The sequence below is a fragment of the Crocuta crocuta genome, unplaced genomic scaffold (assembly GCF_008692635.1).
Source record: "Crocuta crocuta isolate KB4526 unplaced genomic scaffold, BGI_CrCroc_1.0 scaffold99, whole genome shotgun sequence".
Lineage (NCBI taxonomy): Eukaryota > Metazoa > Chordata > Mammalia > Carnivora > Hyaenidae > Crocuta > Crocuta crocuta.
The window spans coordinates 3,742,476-3,757,469 of record NW_027551560.1 but is presented as its reverse complement, the minus strand read 5'-3'; the positions used below and the strand labels follow the sequence as shown (position 1 = coordinate 3,757,469).

The window sequence follows — 14,994 nt, the reverse complement described above, 5'->3', positions numbered from 1 at the left end:
CCCCGGAACTACGTTTCCCAGCAGGCCGCGCGCCGCCGCGTGCGGAGGTTGGGGTCGCCGCGGGCCGGGGCAGCCGGTGCGAGCCCAGGGGCGCGACTGTGCTTGGGTCGCGGGCTTTTCAGAGCTCGGCATGCTGGGCGCCGGGGAGCTGGGGGAAGGGAACCGGGACCCCTGCCCTCGAGGTGCGCCGGCAGGGTGGGAGCTCGCCGGGGGACCTCCGGATGAGCGTGGCGAGCGACGTGGGAGCGCAGCTTCAACAAAGCCCAACCCTCGCCGAGATCAAGGCTGCAGCGCACAAAGGGTTCCTTCCTGGGGTCAGGGAGAGGAGGCTGTTTGAAACACCCTTCGGCCTCCAGCAGCCCTCCGCCGTGGTCGGCTCTCACAAAGGACAAAGAAGGATAAAATCTCTTATCGTTAGCGTTCGGCGTTTTCTAGGCGAAAGGTCGAACCAGAGTCCATACTGCAGTGCTCACCTCAGGACTTACCGTGCATACGGGATCTCTGCTGCACTGTGCAGTTTTTTTCCTTCTTAGCCGAGGGAAAACTCACACAACATCGTATTAGCCACTTTAAAATGTACAGTTCGGTGGCATTTAGTACAAAGTGTTGTTCAACCATCATGTCTATCTGGTTCCAAAACATTTCACCCCAAGAAAACTCCGTATCCATTAAGCAGTCACTCGTATTTGCCATTTTGAAAGAGTTGAATTTTATAGGAAAGCCTGTGATCAGTTCAGCATACTCCTCACACACCCACTCTTGATGAAGGAGAAGGCTTTGTGCAAGCATTCAGCACCTAGAGAGTGGAAAAGTAGATTCTTTAAGGTAATCATAGATTCCATTCAAGCTAATGCTGTAAGAAAGCCTGTTGCTGGAAAACTAGTTGCAGCCAAACAGAAGAAAGTTGTGATAAGGTGGGAGAATTCATCTTTATAATGGTTCAGTGTTTTCAGCCTGTACAGAGGTTTTCCCGATTCTTCTCTGTTACTATTTTCTGTACCACCGGCCTGTTTACATGTCTGGAAGATATCATTATCAGAGCTTAGAATTCTCCAAGATCTTGAAATCACAAGAACTAGAGGATACGAGTCGTACTTTATGTCTTTCGGTGTCAGTTCAGAAGTACTCAGAATTGGGGAGGGTGGGTGGCTCAGTCTCTTTAAGTGTCTGACTTCAGCTCAGGTCATGATCTCATGGCTTGTGGGTTGGAGGCTCGCATCAGGTTCTGTGCTGACAGCTCAGAGCCTGGAGCCTGCTTTGGGTTGTGTCTCCCTCTCTCTCTGACCCTCCCCTGCTCACATTCTGTCTTTCTTTCTCAAAATAAATAAACATTAAAAAAAAATTTTTTTTAAAGTACTCAGAATTGAAATGAATTCTGCCACTGGTAATAGTAGAGCCAGAAACAGAAAGTACAGAGACACTCGAAGAGCCTTTTATTTTTCCATCATTTAGCATATTATTACTTGCTTGTTCAAAGTCTCTTAAGTCATACCCTTCTCCTTGTCATTCAGCTGACATTTAAGACCTCCTGTGTTTCAGAATAAGAAATAAATGAGTTACACAGTTCCCGCCCTCCAGGGATACAGTTGTGGGCCAGGCCTTGGCACCCTTGGCCAAGGGTAATTCCCTTAGGAATTACTAGGAATAATGACAGCTCACATTCTCAGACCTGAGCTCTCTACACTTGCTCCTGCTTCAGTTACTGTTACCACTTACCAAGGTAATTCTGCTAACAGAATTGTAGCAGCTCCTTATCCTGTCAATTCTTAATTCAGCAGGGCTGTGTTGTTGCATTTGATCAGGTATTCTGCTTAACTTGCCAAAGTCCATTGTTTGAACTTAGCCTGTTTAACTCTCTGACTGACTTTAGAAGTTTCTTTCCCTGTGATCTTAGCTGGTGCTAAAGAAAAAGGTCCTTGCTGCTTTCTACCCAGTGGCCTGCGTAGCAGGCTTGCAGTCTTTTTAATCCTAGCATATGTTCCCTAGGCTCAAGACACTATGGCATGCATGCATTGCTGTTTGTTCTATGTTTTTGCAAATATTTTAAGTCCCAGCGTGTAGTCAAGTTCAGAAGTGGGAGGTGACCAAAGGGCTAATGAGTGAATGCAGATGACAGCAAATGAAACTAGAGAGATTTCAGTAAAATGAGTGGGAAGAGATCAGTGCTACCTAGATACATAAACTTCACAACAGGAACTTGACATGGTGCACCCTCGTTCAAGTGCTGTACCTGTGCAGTGTACTAGAGGTCATCATCAGAAGGCTCAGAAAAGGAAAAAATTGATGAAATGAAAACATGGTTCCATGCTGTCAGCACCAAATTGTCTACATTAACTGATGTTAATCCAGGAGAGGATCGGTGGGTTGCTGGAGCAAAAGGCCTCATCTGATGATAGGCCGCCCGTAACACTTTGATGCAAACCCGAGATGGTTCCTTGATTGAATGTTTTAAGACTTCACCACATGAAAGTGAGTACCTTTGGACGTTTTCAGAGGAACATCCAAAGAGGATGCTGTCCCTACTCTACATACCCAGGAATTGACAAATGGAATTGAGTTTGTAGGAGGCAGAGTAAAAAATGACAAAAGAACTTGAAGATTTAACACTGCCCTGCTGGCAGAGGCTTTTGTTTCCATCCTTCTACAAATCAGAATTAAGGTAACCATAATTTAGAATTATGGATATACCTAAGCTATGCATAAAGCTGAACCAGAGCTATAAGAGAATAATGGTACATAGCATTGTTCTTCATACACACAGAGAAGTTAATTCATTATATGCACTGGGTGCCTTAAGACTTAAACTTTCTAGTGGCACCTCGTTGAGAAGGGCTAAGAAAAAAATGTGATACTCAAGCCCCAATAAGGAGCTGTTAATTCATTGAAGGACAAGTACCAGAAGTCCTTTGGAGCAATGACCAAGCAGTAAGATTTCTATATTTAGGCCATTTAAGGGGTATTCTCCAGGAAACCTTTGGAAGCAGTCTAAATGTGTAGCAATGAGAGATTGGGTAAATAGAGTACATCTAGTTGGTGAGTACATTCAGTTGGTGTAGTCACCGTAAATAATACTTTTTTTTTAAGTTTGGGAGTCCTAACTCTTCATTCTTTGACTTACTGTCCCTGTGCAAATTATTTAATCTTTAATACCTACATCACAGAATAGTAAGAATAAGATGATGTATGTAAACCATTAAGCACCTAGAATGTACTTAGTAAATGGCTAATACATGTTTATTTCTATGTATTACATGAGAAACATGTTAAACTTTTAAAATGTGGGCTTCATAATACACCGATGAATAGGAAAAGACAGAATGAGTTGAGATACACTGTAACGTGTTCTTTGGTTGCTGTTTATCTACCATCTTCTAAACATGAAAATGCTACATTTATAATGAGATTAAAATATGTTGTAGTTGTTGGCATGTGTTTAGTATACATAATCATGGAGTTAGCTCTGGTTTTTTGTTTTCTTGAACAGCAAAATATTAAAATTGCATGGGGACTTAAGGAAATAGTGTTGAGGATGAAAAGTTTCTGCTACAAAAACACTGAAAATCTTTTCTTAAGGGCCTTTTGTCTTCTGTGATATACATATGAGTAGATTAAAAATCATCTTTATATTTTATTGAATTTCAAGAATCTTAATTTTTTAAGTTTACTTATTTATTTTGAGGGAAGCGAGGGACAGAGAGAAACCCAGGTGGACTCCGTACTGTCAGTGAAGAGGTGATGTAGGGCTTGAACTCACGAACCACGAACCATGAGATCATGACCTAAGCCGAAGTCGGACACGTAACTGACTAAGCCACCCAGGCGCCCCAGGAATCTTAAATTTTAATTCATTGGTCAAATCTCAGGTGAATAAATCAGGTTAAGGTATAAATTAAGGTATATTATACTTTACTTGGAATAGTATAGGTACCTTAGCTGTTTGCGGGGAGTGCTTGGAAACTGGAAGGTGACCAGGCCTGAAGCACATGGTTTAGTTGAAGTTCTCGCAGTGTTTGCCAGATTGAGTTTACTTATTGCAGAGTAGCTAGCCTCTGTAAGTCAACAAACAACCCAGTACAGTCTTCAACTTCTGCCTGGCCCTGAGATACAGAAAGTACCTTTAATGGCTAGCATTTTTTGTAAGTGCCACATGTTCCCTGTTAGTCATTCTCACTTGTTCTGAAAATCAAATCTCTCACTTGGCAAGTTGTAAGATCCATATCTTTCCCCTTAAATAAGCACTCAGCTGGGTTTCCATCATTAATAACACTCCTCCCAATGGAGTATGTTTGATTTTGGCCTGACACAGGAAAACTAAGACTTGATTTGGTTCCTATAATGACATTTCCCAGGCACACCGGCTACTTTCCCTTAACAGTGCAAGGTGTGAAGTCAGCCACTTTGGGACAAGTAGACCACTCTCCAAGAATTGTTTTTATTTACTGCGTCTTGAGTGTTTTCTACTAAGAGTTGAGAAAAGAAGAAAATATATTATTTTGTAAAACCAAGTTAGGCGATTTAATAATCCCTTGGCGATAAAAACACAAGGGGCTGTTGACAGAGTAGGTGTTTACACCCTGTCTGCTCTGTTTTGGTCATGCAGGGGTGAATGGTGAAGCCTCCTCACCTTTGACCCCCGCCAGCCTCACAGGGCAAGTTGTACTTGAAATGGATATTTTCCCATGACTGTGCCTGGTTTGTTTTGTTTTGTTTTTTTAACTTATCAGAAATCTGTTGCTCTTTGACAGTAATTAGATTCATTTCTTCCGGGCTCAATGTGGAAAATATGACCATGAAAATTACGAAAGCTAGTTTTTGCTGTCATTTGTTTAGAAGGATAAATGAGCATTTTTAAACATTTTTTTCAGAAATACTTCTGCAACTATTTGAGGTTGATATGCCATGATCTCAAAAGAAAAAAAAACATAATTCTACTCTTCCCCATTTCCTCCTTCTTCCTCTTGTATACAATTCCCTGTTTCCCTGTTACCCACTATTTTGTCACACTGCTTGGCTCCTGTTCTGGTAGAATTGTAGGAAAAGGCTTTTTAATAGACCACCTACTGGTGGTGATTTTTTTTTAATTTTAATTTTTATTTATTTATTTTTTTTTATAATTAGGCTCTGCCCTGACAGCAGAGAGCTCAACATAGGGCTCAAACTCACTGTGAGATCATAACCTGAGCTGAAGTCACTTAGCCAACTGACCCATCCAGGTGCCCCTAGTTCATGTTTTTAAAAAATTTTCTAAATTGGTTTCATGGCCTTTCTAAATTGGGTCCAGACCCTGCTTCATCATCCTCATCTGGCAGAGGCCCCTCCAGGCAGGCCGGAAGAGCACACTTCGGGGCTATCCTTTGGGTCTGTTCCCTCAGCACAGGCTTAAGTTTGGGCTACAGTTGCTTCCAAGTCATAGGTCATAATGTCCACTCTGGGATTTCACAGACCAGTAAGATGCCACAACAAACTGGAGGACCAGCACAGCATTGCCAGCTGAGGAGCTAATAAAACAAAGTAGGAAGGACATGATGTCTTCATCAATAGACTGTCATCATTGTGAAAAGAGCTGGTTTATATTGAGCTCTTTGTGCCTGGCACTGCTCAAAGTGTACTTCATGAACTCATTTATTGGACCTCACGAGAATCCTGAGGAGGAGGGTCTTTTCTCCCCATTTAAGCCAAGTCACAGGCAGGGACCCAGCCAAGAAGTGGAGCAGGAATGCCCTGGAAGAGACTTTGTCCCTTACAGCACCAAGAAAAGCAGATAGGCTCCAAGAGTACAAATTCAGTAAATGTTGTTGGAAAATGGCACTTCCCGAGAAAGTGTGGTTGGTGATGCTGACCCATATATATGATATAATATGTTGTGGGGTTTTCCTCATCTTGAGGACAAATGGGCTGATTAACAACATTACTCCTGAAAAATGCCTCCCTGTGCTTACTTCTGTAGTTGACCACACCTGGGTGGCTCAGTCGGTTAAGCATCCGACTTCAGATCTTGCTGCTCATGAGTTCCAGCCCCACATCGGGCTCTGTGCTGACAGCTCAGAGCCTGGAGCCTGCTTCGGATTCTGTGTCTTCCTGTGTCTTCTCTGCCCCTCTCCCACTCATGCGCGCTCTCTCGCAAAAATTAATAAACATTAAAAAAAATTTAAAAATAGAATGTTTTGAATTGAGGAGAGTTCATTTGTTTATTTATAAAAGCCACAAGGTACTCAGGCAAGAATGGAATATAAATTTGTCACATGAATTTGCTAAAGATAGACCTGAATAGTTTCAAAGACAAGGGAACTGTAAGGCGCTTTTTTTTTTTTTTAATATTTTATTTATTTCTGAGGGAGACAGTGTGGGCAGGGGAGAGAGAGAGAGAGAGATACAGAATCTGAAGCAGGCTCCAGGCTCTGAGCTTGCTGTCAGCACAAAGCCCAATGCAGGGCTCAAACCCACGAACCATGAGATCATGACCTGAGCCAAAGTCAGGCGCTTAACTGACTGAGCCACCCAGGCGCCCCTATAAGGCTTTGAAAAAAGCAAGTTTTGCACCTAAAAACTTAATAACTCATTCTTTTTTCAGACACCTTCAGCAGTAAACAAGATAAAACAGCTTCTTAAAGATAAGCCTGAACATGTAAGTAAAACCAATCAGATGAATGTTTAGTAAAAAAAATTGAAGTCATATTTTCACAATGAATTTATCTTATAAGCAGTATGTTTTCATTGATTAGGGATTTTTATTTAAAGAATAAAGCTACACTCATGGTTTTTAAAAAAAAAAATTGGAATTATTTTATAACAGGGTACTCAATGGAGAAGATAATCATTTTGTGACCCCAAACTCTTAGTTGTCATTCATCCTTCTAAGAGGCTACCTCTCAAGTGTCCTTCCCAACACAATGTATACATTTTTATCTGTTTAGACCAGAGTTTCTCAGCCTCTGCACAGTTGATGTTCTGGGCCAGATAATTCTTTGTTGTATGTGGAATGCAGGATGTTCAGTAGTATCTCTGGCCTCTGCACACAGATACCTGTGGCACTTTCCCACTCCTTAGTTGTAACAACCAGTAGTAATTCCCTGAAGGGAACTACTGCCCTAGACCATGCCTGTGCTTGTTACGTTTGTGTGTCTGTCTCTTCCTACTTCTTAGATAAAAGCATTCCATACATGCTGTGTTTACACTTTACTTTTTGTCCTTAATAATATAGCTTGAGGTTCTTTCTGTATCATTACAGAAAGACCCGCTTCATTCTTTTAAATGATTGCATATATTAGTGTGTTTTATTAAACAGGTTTTATTTATTTAGCCAGCCGCCCAGGCTAACGGTCTTTGGGGTTGTTTACATCCAGTGCTGCCATGAGAGCATCATGCAGCAAACATTTCATGTCCATAGTGTACCAGGCCCACTGCTTAGAGGGCTAAGCCCGTAAGCGTGGTTTAGTGCACCTACATAGCCTGTTCACCTGGAAGCAGGATTGTGGAGTAAGGAGTGTGTGCCTCATCCTCATCTTAGGGCATTGTTTGTTGCCTGTGGAGTACTGTAAGTCACATCCAAGTACTAGACTATTAATATTGAGTGAGTAGACTGTGGAGTGGTTTCTAGTTTCTGTTGTACAACCTGCCTTATGATGTAATGAAGTTTTGGACCTTCCTCAGATGTACTGCATACATATATCAGTGTTCCAGCTCCATTTGGATAGACCGATGACCAAGTGAAACATGAACTTAGCTGTGTAGATTTGAGGGATGCTTCTTCATGGTGACATAAAAAGGATGGAACAGATCCTTCATTGATGTCACTGAGGGCACAGGTGGTCCCTTTTTCAAACTCAAGGCACCTAGAGCTGTATTTTCACGTATTCTGTAAGTATCTGTATTCATGCCTGGTAGTAGGACTTCTTGCTTGAGTCCTCCTATTTACAAAGATAAAAGCTAAGTTATACCCATACGTAGGAGATGTGCCTCAGAATTTGAGCTGGACAGTTTAGCATTGATTGTGCCGAATACATGCCACTCTCTACCATGTTCTATCAGCTCTCACTCTGAAAGTGAATAAAAAGCACTGTCTTCGTGTTGTTTAAGGGTGTAAGGACAGAGACTACTGTCTGAATGCTTCAGCTCTCCAAACTTCCAGGCAGCTTAATGTAACTCCCACCCTCTGCCACGTGTCTTTCCCACTCTGACTGCTTTCCTGAAGCAAGTCCACATTGCTGCTTTTAAGAGAATCAGGGTCTGCTGGCTGAAATCATACTTTGTATGGTAATAATTCTACCATAGACTTCAGTGAAGTATAGGATCTAAGAGTAGAAATTTGGCAGATATTGTTAGACAGTCACATTAAGGTAGACATTGGTATTTTAACAGTGCAGTTTGGTCACCTTTTAAACTTCTTACATCTGTATTGGCTGCAATCTTTTGATTTCTGGTACTTGAGAATGTGTACACAAGTCTACCTTAGAATTAAGGCCCTGTGTAGAGGCAGGGTCATTGCCAGGTGACAGCCTGTGAGCCTCTGACTCTAACCACATGGAAGCTTCCCAAGACCATCTCCCACAGTGAAGCGGAGGACAAACATTTTGAGCAATTGAGAATGTGTTAGGTGGCCGTCTCTGCCATCAGATACTTTTCTTTTTTCTCTTAAAAAAAATAAGAGGATTTTTCATGTTTAGAATTAAAACTCTTCTTTAAGAGGCACCTGGCTGGCTCAGTCAGTAGAGCATGTGACTCTTGATCTCAGGGTTGTGAGTGCAAGCCCCTCGTTGGGTACAGCTTACTGTGGTACAGTGGGTTACTGAGCCATTCTGTGCAGATGACAGTTGTGAAAGCTAATCACACGGAAGGATGATGTCTTATGTGGCAGAAACAAAGCAGAGAAAAAGGTCTTTATTCCTGCTATAATAAAACCTGTGTCTTGATTATATGTGTTTATGGCAGGGATTATAAGAAAAAAAGGAAAAACCATATAAAATATTTTTTGTAGAGTGATAGTGACTTTTTTTTTTTCCAGTTTTTACTCCTCTGTATTGTTTTCTTTGTATATAGTTGGTTTTTTTAATTTTAGGATTCCCACTAGGGTTGCAGTGATGTTTGTCATATAGCTAAATTTTTTAAATGCATGTTTCCACTTCCACTTAATACTTCCTAAAAGGACATTTTATAGCCAGAAATCTAATATTTATCTTTAAGCTTATGAAGAAACATATAATGTCAAATTGCCAGGGTTTTTATGAATGTAATTGTTCAATGTGTACTACTTTAAAACTGAAGTTTTATTTATGATGCTTTTTCAGGTAGGTTTGAAAGTTGGTGTCCGAACCAGGGGTTGTAATGGCCTTTCTTATACTCTAGAATATTCAAAGACGAAAGGAGATTCTGATGAAGAAGTTGTGCAAGATGGTGAGTTTTAAGCAAACTTGGCCTAAAATTTTAAACCTTGAACAGCAAGAAGAGTAAAGATAATAGTAGGAATGCCATATATAGTGCTCACCGTATATGCTTTGATGGACTTTCATATATTAAGTGATTCATAAACGGCAGCTGAGTGAGAATGGTACCATATTGTCCCCCATTTTGCAGATGAAGGAACTGAGGCATGGAGAGGTCAGATAGCTTGCCTCAGGTCTCTCGACTAAACAAGTGGCCTAGTGAAAAGTTGAACCTAATCAAATTCACTCCAGAGGCTGTGCTCTTAGTAACTGATAGATCATCATGTGTTTGTTTCAGTTACAAAAAATAATCATTGTGTGCAGAAAGGTTTTAGAATGGTAAAACTTCATACTGAACCACGCGTTGTATATGAAGCAGCAGTTTGACGTCTGTACCAAATAAGTAATGTCATCTTATGCTTTTGAGGCATCTGTATTTTTTATTTTTATTTAAAATGTCAGTGCTTTAATTATATCTTGCCTTCTGCCCCAACCCAATAATCTGATAAAACCTATTGGAAACAAAATAATGCCACAAGCCTTGGGCTCTTCAGCGCGTATGGGTTTCGCAGTGCTGATTCTGCATCGGGTGACGTTAGCTAGCTTTCCTGTTCCTGGTGTTCATTTCATCAAACTGAAGTTATTGACCAACAACCATGACATTTTTGTTAATATGTTATTTTTATTTNGCCCGACGCAGGGCTCGAACCCACGAACCGCGAGATCATGACCTGAGCGAAAGTCGGACGCTCAACCAACTAAGCCACCCAGGCGCCCCTATTATTTTTTTTTTTTTTATTTTAGAGTTGGGGAAAAGGAGAGAGCTCGATCCCACATCCCTGGGATCATGACCTGAGTCAAAATCAAGAGTTAAGACGCCCAACCAACTGACCCATCCAGGCTCCCCAATATGTTGTTTTTTAGATCAACACATAAAATATCTTAATTTTTTTTATTTTTCAGAAGAGGAGCTCTAATAAATTATCTGTAGTTTGTATATGAGTAATTACTAAGTTTCTTATAAGGAGGAAAGCTTTCTTTTTTCTTTTTCCTTTATTAAATTTTTTTTTTGTTGGAATGTTTATTTATCTTTGAGAGAGAGAGAACATGCAAGCAGGGGAGAGGCAGAGAGAGAGGGAGACACAGAATCCAAAGCAGGCTCCAGGCTCTGAGCTGTCAGCACAGAGCCCAATGGGCTCGAACTCACGAGCTGCAGGATCATGACCTGAACTGAAATTGGACACTTAACCGACTGAACCACCCAGGCGCCACGGAAAGCTTTCTTGAACTGATTATACTTACGAAGATACCAGCTTCTACCTGCGTAATTACTAGGGAGTTAGGTTATTACCAGTTTTCTGGCCCCTAAGCAGAACAAAACGGCTGTGGTGCACTGGTTGGCCTTATGAAATTAGCCCAGTGTATCAGTCCTGGTGTGTCTCTAGGCTTGCCCGTGTGTCGTGTGTACAGATGTCATTGCAGAGTTTTCACACATCTTACGGACTCTGTCTTCACAGAAGTCACGTCAAGAATGTACTTCTTTCCTTCATTTTGTATATTGGAAAAATGAGTGAAGTGAAAACCAAATTCTAATTCTGTGTAGAACTGTCATGGGATTTGCTTGTATACAACAGTCTAGCCTAATATCATTGTGTTTGACATAGATTACTGGGTGGAAAAGAAGGGACAGACAGGAAGTTGAGCCCTGAATCCCTTGAAGGAAATAATGGGACTGATCCAGAAGCTTCCTGGTTGGCTTTTGTGAGTCGTTACTAAGCAGGGTTTATGTGACACTTGTTTTCTTCTCCCCCCAGGAGTCAGAGTGTTCATCGAAAAGAAAGCCCAGCTAACACTTTTAGGAACAGAAATGGACTATGTTGAAGATAAATTATCCAGTGAGTTTGTTTTCAATAACCCGAACATCAAAGGAACGTGTGGCTGTGGAGAAAGCTTTAATATTTAACTGCTCTGGCTGTAAGCTCCGGGAAGACTCATGGAAGTCCTAGGGCTTACTGAAGAAATGATGTGACTGTCATGTGCCGAAAGTGTATAATGTATGACTGCCTTATGAGGAAAATAAAATGATGCATTTTGAAAGTGAAACCAGTATGTTAGATTCCAGAAGAAGTGATATTTGTACTATTTTTAAAGGGCAGAAAATGAGAAGCCATTACTCCCTGAGTCATTTGCCTGATCCGTAAAGAAAAAAAAATCCTACCCTGCACTTCACTGTCTTGCATTCTTTTTATTAGAACTAGTTTCATGCAAGTTGCCTTCCTGGAGGCTGTCAGGAACGTATTTAATACATGCGCACTCCATAGATGGCCGTTGAATGGCTCGAATGTGCATTTACCCACCAGATTGATGGCTCTTAAATTCAGAGGCACAAGATCCTGACTGCTGGCGTGACATGGAAGTGTAATTTTTCTACCCAAACTTGACACAGCATTTCTACATTTTTGTCCCAGATTTCATTGTTAGATGCCTCATTTGCTTTCCCATTTACCAGCACCAGCGGGTAGATGAAGGTATCAAAGATTTCCTTGAACAGCAGAACAGTTCTGAGCAGTGGCATCAACAGGTAAGAATCACTTAGCCCACCGCTTTCAATCCATTTCTTTTGCCACCCTCAGTGTCCCCTCAACAGTGGAGTCCCAGGCTGGCTTAGATCCTTTTGGTTGAAAGGTGTCTAAAAAGCCATCCAGCCCACCCCTCAATTCTGTACCTGGGTACAACCCCCAGGGAAGCAGAAGGACTTTTGTCCACCCTCACACCGTAGGCTCGGTAGCAGCGGAGCTGGGACCACTCTTGTGTTCCCTTCCGTGTAGGGGACAAGCCAGCTCTAGTCTGAGGCAGGCAGCAACAGTCAGCGCGTGGTCTGGCTTCTTTATCTGGTTGGCATTCTGATAAGATTTCATTGTAATTTGACGAAGATCGTTATCTATTTTATTTTGAGAAGAATCTTATTTTAAAACCCACTTGTGTGAATTACTGTCTTATTTCTTTAGAACTGTGAGACATGGTTTATACTAGCAGAGAGGACATTGTAGCGCGCCAGAAATACCCTTTTCGAATGTTGTGGTTAATTCTGAAGCAAAACATTGAAGGTCTTTTCTTCAAATTCCCAGGACGTGTACATTTTCTGGATCTCAAGTTCAGTGACTAAAATTCTTAACATTGTTACCACCAATGTTTCTTTGACAGCCTTTGTTTTGTCATTTAGTGATTTTCCTTCCTGGGTTTGACATAAGTGTTCTATGAGATGTCACACTTTTTTTGAAAGCTGGTTCTCACAAAGTAGCCATCACACTTCTGTCCGTCCTGTTTACCCAAGTACCTGGCACACAGAATGCACCAAAACCTAGCACAGTGGCTCTGTAGATGTTCATGAGTTCGTATTGTTAACAGAACTGTCAGTCCACCTATAATTTGTGCAATACTGTACGTGTGTAGAGAATGAATTGTCAATAAAAACATGGCCTCTGTGTGATCGTAAAATTGCCTTTTCTTTATGAGGAAGAAGGATTTGGGAATAGTAGTTGCAGCTGTTCCAGCTACTGATGAGTAATGGCTGCGGTTTTCTAACCAGTCTTGTTACTCACGGGAATTCTCTCCACCTGATCAGTCGCGTCCACTCTTCTCACGTGTCGTTCTCCAGTTGACCCTTAGAGCCTTTTTGATCTTGGCCCCAGAGACCTGAGCATTGCCTTTCTTCAGTTTTCTCCCTGCTTCCATTCTTCCCTCCCACGTGATTCCTTCTTACAGCCTCCGGTGTCATTACCCTTCCCTGCGATGCTTTTCCCACATCTGTCATCCAAGCTTTATGTTCACGTCCAGAAAGGTTCTCAACCATTCAGCTCAGCATCTTTGGAAGCACCTGCTGTCCAAGCCCTGAGGTTTCACAGATGACCGGAGACAGCGCCTACCTCAGCCATCTTAGAGCTGAGAAAGGAGACTGCAGTGAAGAGAAGAGGGTGCATGCCGTGATAGGTAAAATGTATCGCAGACTTGCTATGTGCCAGGAGCTGTTCCAATATCCGCAGTGAAGTAGTTTGTTGTCATCTCAGAGATGAGAAATTAAAATTCAGGATAATAAAATAGTTGACCTGAGTCTCACAGTGAGTGGCCAGGTCACAGTGACTGCCCATGCCATCTGTCAGAGCCGGTGCTGCTAGCAGTTGGGCTGTGCCGCGTGAAGTGAGAACGGAGATGAGTGCACTTCTAAGAAGCTCTCTTGGAGGCTGTGACACCTTGGCCTGGTTTTTAAAGCCCTAAGAGATTTGGGGAGGAGGGAAGACAATGGGCAAAACTACAGAGAACTGAAAACCTGCAGGAAGCTAGGCACTCAGAAGACTGTGAGGGACAGAAGGGACAGTAGACAGGACAGGTTTGGAGCTTTCTCTAGCTTCTGGAGGTGCTGGGAGCCACTTAGAGTCTTTCCAAGGGGCCCATCAAAACCTCTGCATTTAGAAGTGTCAGGCTGGCAGCCCTGTGGAGCATGGAGAAGGCTGGGTGGGAGGACGGCAGGAAGTACCTCTGACCCCCAAACCCTGAGACCAGTGTGAGGCTTCAGAGCTGCCATCAGCAGCGCTCCCATGAGCAGACCAACCTCAACAGGGCCATGGCGCTCTGGCCTGTGGCTGTCCACACTAACAACACTTGACTGGGTGTTTGGGTTTTAGGCTCTTGCATAGTACTGAAAGGTTTTCTTGAAAGTAGGAGCTTTGCCGTTTCTTTGGTGTTCCTTTTGCATCAGGCATGTCCTAATTATTTTTGGCAAAATGGCTTGCCTGCAGCTGCGTCATGTTCTTTCTCGTTTCAGCCAAGCTCCGCCAAACCATGGGCGTCCTGTGAGAGGTCACTTCCTAGTACCTGTGTGACATGGAGGACCTCAGCTGCCACGGCAGGAGCCTCACGCAGAGATGACGCCAATGGTTTTTTAGAAGATCACTCTTAAGAGCCCACTCCAGGGGCGGACATACCCCAGGAGGAATTTCAGGAGACGGAGACTGCGGCAGTGTTCTGCTACAGTGTCCCTGTCCCTGCCCTGTCTCTGACCCACAAGAATGATTTTTCTTGTAGGCAAAGAGGAAAGTGGGGAGGGGTTGGGAAAATCCCAGAAGATCAGAAGCCCCAAGATTTCCAGTACTTCCTAGGTTTCATTCATCAGGAAATCCCTTTTAAAAAGAGCCTTTCTTGTCTTGTTTTGATGCCTGGAAGACCAGGAAATGCAAAAACCTGTGATGTTAAGCTGCCTGGTCATTCCCATGCCATCGAACAGCTGTAAGACCCGTGTGGCCTGCAGAGCTCGTTATAAGTGTCCAGGTTGTGCCTCAGAGCAGACGTGACCTGGGCCACGAGACTGCATCAACTCGTGTAAATATAAATGCAGCTAGCCTGATGCCAAGGCTCAGTGCGGAAGTCCGTGGGGTGCTGGCGCACAAAGCCAGAGCTCTGGGGGGTCAGATACGTCTGGATTTAAATCATGGCTTCTGTCATTTTGCGGCCTTTTAACCTGGTGCAGGTTAGGTGATTTCTCTGAGCCTGTTGCCCCATCTGTAGAGCAGTCTCAGAA

At 42.7% G+C, this 14,994-nt stretch overlaps 1 protein-coding gene across 1 annotated transcript in view; it reads left to right on the top strand.

The window, feature by feature from the left end:
* ISCA1 (iron-sulfur cluster assembly 1) overlaps positions 1 to 12,904 on the top strand; it is a 13,283-nt gene extending 379 nt beyond the window's left edge. The window contains exons 2-4 of the mRNA XM_077749489.1: positions 6,572 to 6,625; positions 9,285 to 9,390; positions 11,234 to 12,904. Coding sequence (XP_077605615.1) covers positions 6,572 to 6,625; positions 9,285 to 9,390; positions 11,234 to 11,382 — 309 coding nt within the window. The 3' untranslated portion in view covers positions 11,383 to 12,904. The remainder of the gene's footprint in view (positions 1 to 6,571; positions 6,626 to 9,284; positions 9,391 to 11,233) is intronic.
* Positions 12,905 to 14,994: the final 2,090 nt, after the last annotated feature.